This window comes from Crocodylus porosus, unplaced genomic scaffold, assembly GCF_001723895.1.
Source record: "Crocodylus porosus isolate Cpor-Errol unplaced genomic scaffold, CroPor_comp1, whole genome shotgun sequence".
NCBI classification, from domain to species: domain Eukaryota; kingdom Metazoa; phylum Chordata; order Crocodylia; family Crocodylidae; genus Crocodylus; species Crocodylus porosus.
The window spans coordinates 25,940,802-25,942,282 of NW_017728951.1; the positions used below are offsets into that span (position 1 = coordinate 25,940,802).

Here is a 1,481-nt window from a genome sequence, read left to right on the forward strand (position 1 = left end):
GAGGGGAGCGGAGCGGAGGATGCGGGAGACGACGGCGGAGGGCGCGGGAGTCCCCTCAGGGAAGCCGAGGGCCGCCAGGCTGCAACGCGCATGCGCCGTGGGCAGTGCGCATGCGCGGGGGGAGGGGAGACGCAGAACGAGTGCGGCGCGCCTGCGCGGCGGCGGGGAACGGGATACTACGCATGCCTGCAAGGGCAGCAAGGGGGGAGGGGGAGGCGACGATGCGCGAGTGCGCCTGTGCGGGCGGTGGGGCGGCGCCTGCGCCCTAGCGGGGTCGGTGTGTTTACTAGCGCGCCGCGCACGCGCCGATTGGGGGAGGGGCGGACGACGGGCGGCATATCACTGCGCGTGCGCAAAAGGAGGGGGCATCAAAGAGCAGCTCGGCTTAAAGAGACAGCAGGCCTGACCCACTTCTGGGGCGACCCCTGGGGGCAAAGGCCCTACCCTGCCTACCACTGTGGAGGCGCGGCTTGCGTAGCTCTTCTCTTGTAAGCTAAGCAGGGCTACCGGGGGCCCGGCTTTGGAGGGGAGACCACTAAATACTGAGTAATTCAGGCCTGTATATTTTTCGGACCTGGACGTTCCCAGCGTCTCTCCTAACCTGGCGAGGCCTGCCCCATCAATGTCTCCTTCCGTGGATAGCACTCATTCCCCCTGTTGCCCTTCTCCAGCTCTTCTAGATCCTCTGGGAGCTGTGGGGACCAGACCAGGGAACCGGGTTCAAGCTGTGGGCGTATACAAGGGTCCTTTTACTCCACTCCCCCAGGTCATGCAGCACTGAAGATGCAACCCAGGCGTGCTGGTGGGCACAGGGACCCCAGACCTGGGGGCAAAGCTCGCTGACGTCCGTCTTGGTGGCCCAGGTCCACGGGTCCGTCTTTAATCCCCTTCCTGGGCCCTGCACGGGTGCCTGATGGAGCAGGGCTGGTGTCTGATGGAGCCCCCCTCCCCCCCACCCCGGACCCTGCAGCCGGCGTGCGTGGGTGCAACATGTGTGCAGGCCCACGCCAGCTTCCCACAGCACAGGCGTGCAAAACCCAGCCCATCCCAGCCCTCGTGTGCCCCTGGGCTCGGCCCACGTGTGTGCCCAGCCCCCCCGCCCGGCGCACAGAGGCTCGGCAGCGCGGGGTGGTGCATAGCGACGTGACCGGAGTTTATTGTGTGTTTTCAACCCCGCGTCCGTTCCCTCGGGATCGTTTTTATTATACAAAATATACAGAGTCCAAAACGCAAAGCGGCCGGCGGGTGGGGGCGGGTGGCACCAGCCCCACGGCCGGGGCAGCAGCGCGGGGCAGGAGAGAGGGGCAAAACGATGCACAACGCAGCGCAGCCCCCGGGACCCGGCAGAGGAAGACGGCGTCTGGCCCCCGCCCAGCCCAGGGCCGCCCAGGAGAGAGGACAGGTCTCCTCCTGCCCCCCGGCACACGCGCGCAGCACCAGCCCTGGCACCAGCAGAGCAGTGGGGAAAGAGTGGGGTCGGC

The 1,481-nt window shown here is 67.1% G+C and overlaps 1 protein-coding gene across 1 annotated transcript in view; it reads right to left on the reverse strand.

Annotated features, from left to right (window-relative positions):
* Nucleotides 1-596: 596 nt before the first annotated feature.
* Nucleotides 597-1,481, reverse strand: part of KCNIP2 (potassium voltage-gated channel interacting protein 2) — a 9,601-nt gene continuing 8,716 nt past the window's right edge. Inside the window, exon 7 of the mRNA XM_019555496.1 lies at nt 597-692. Within this exon, the coding sequence (XP_019411041.1) occupies nt 597-692 (96 nt within the window). The remainder of the gene's footprint in view (nt 693-1,481) is intronic.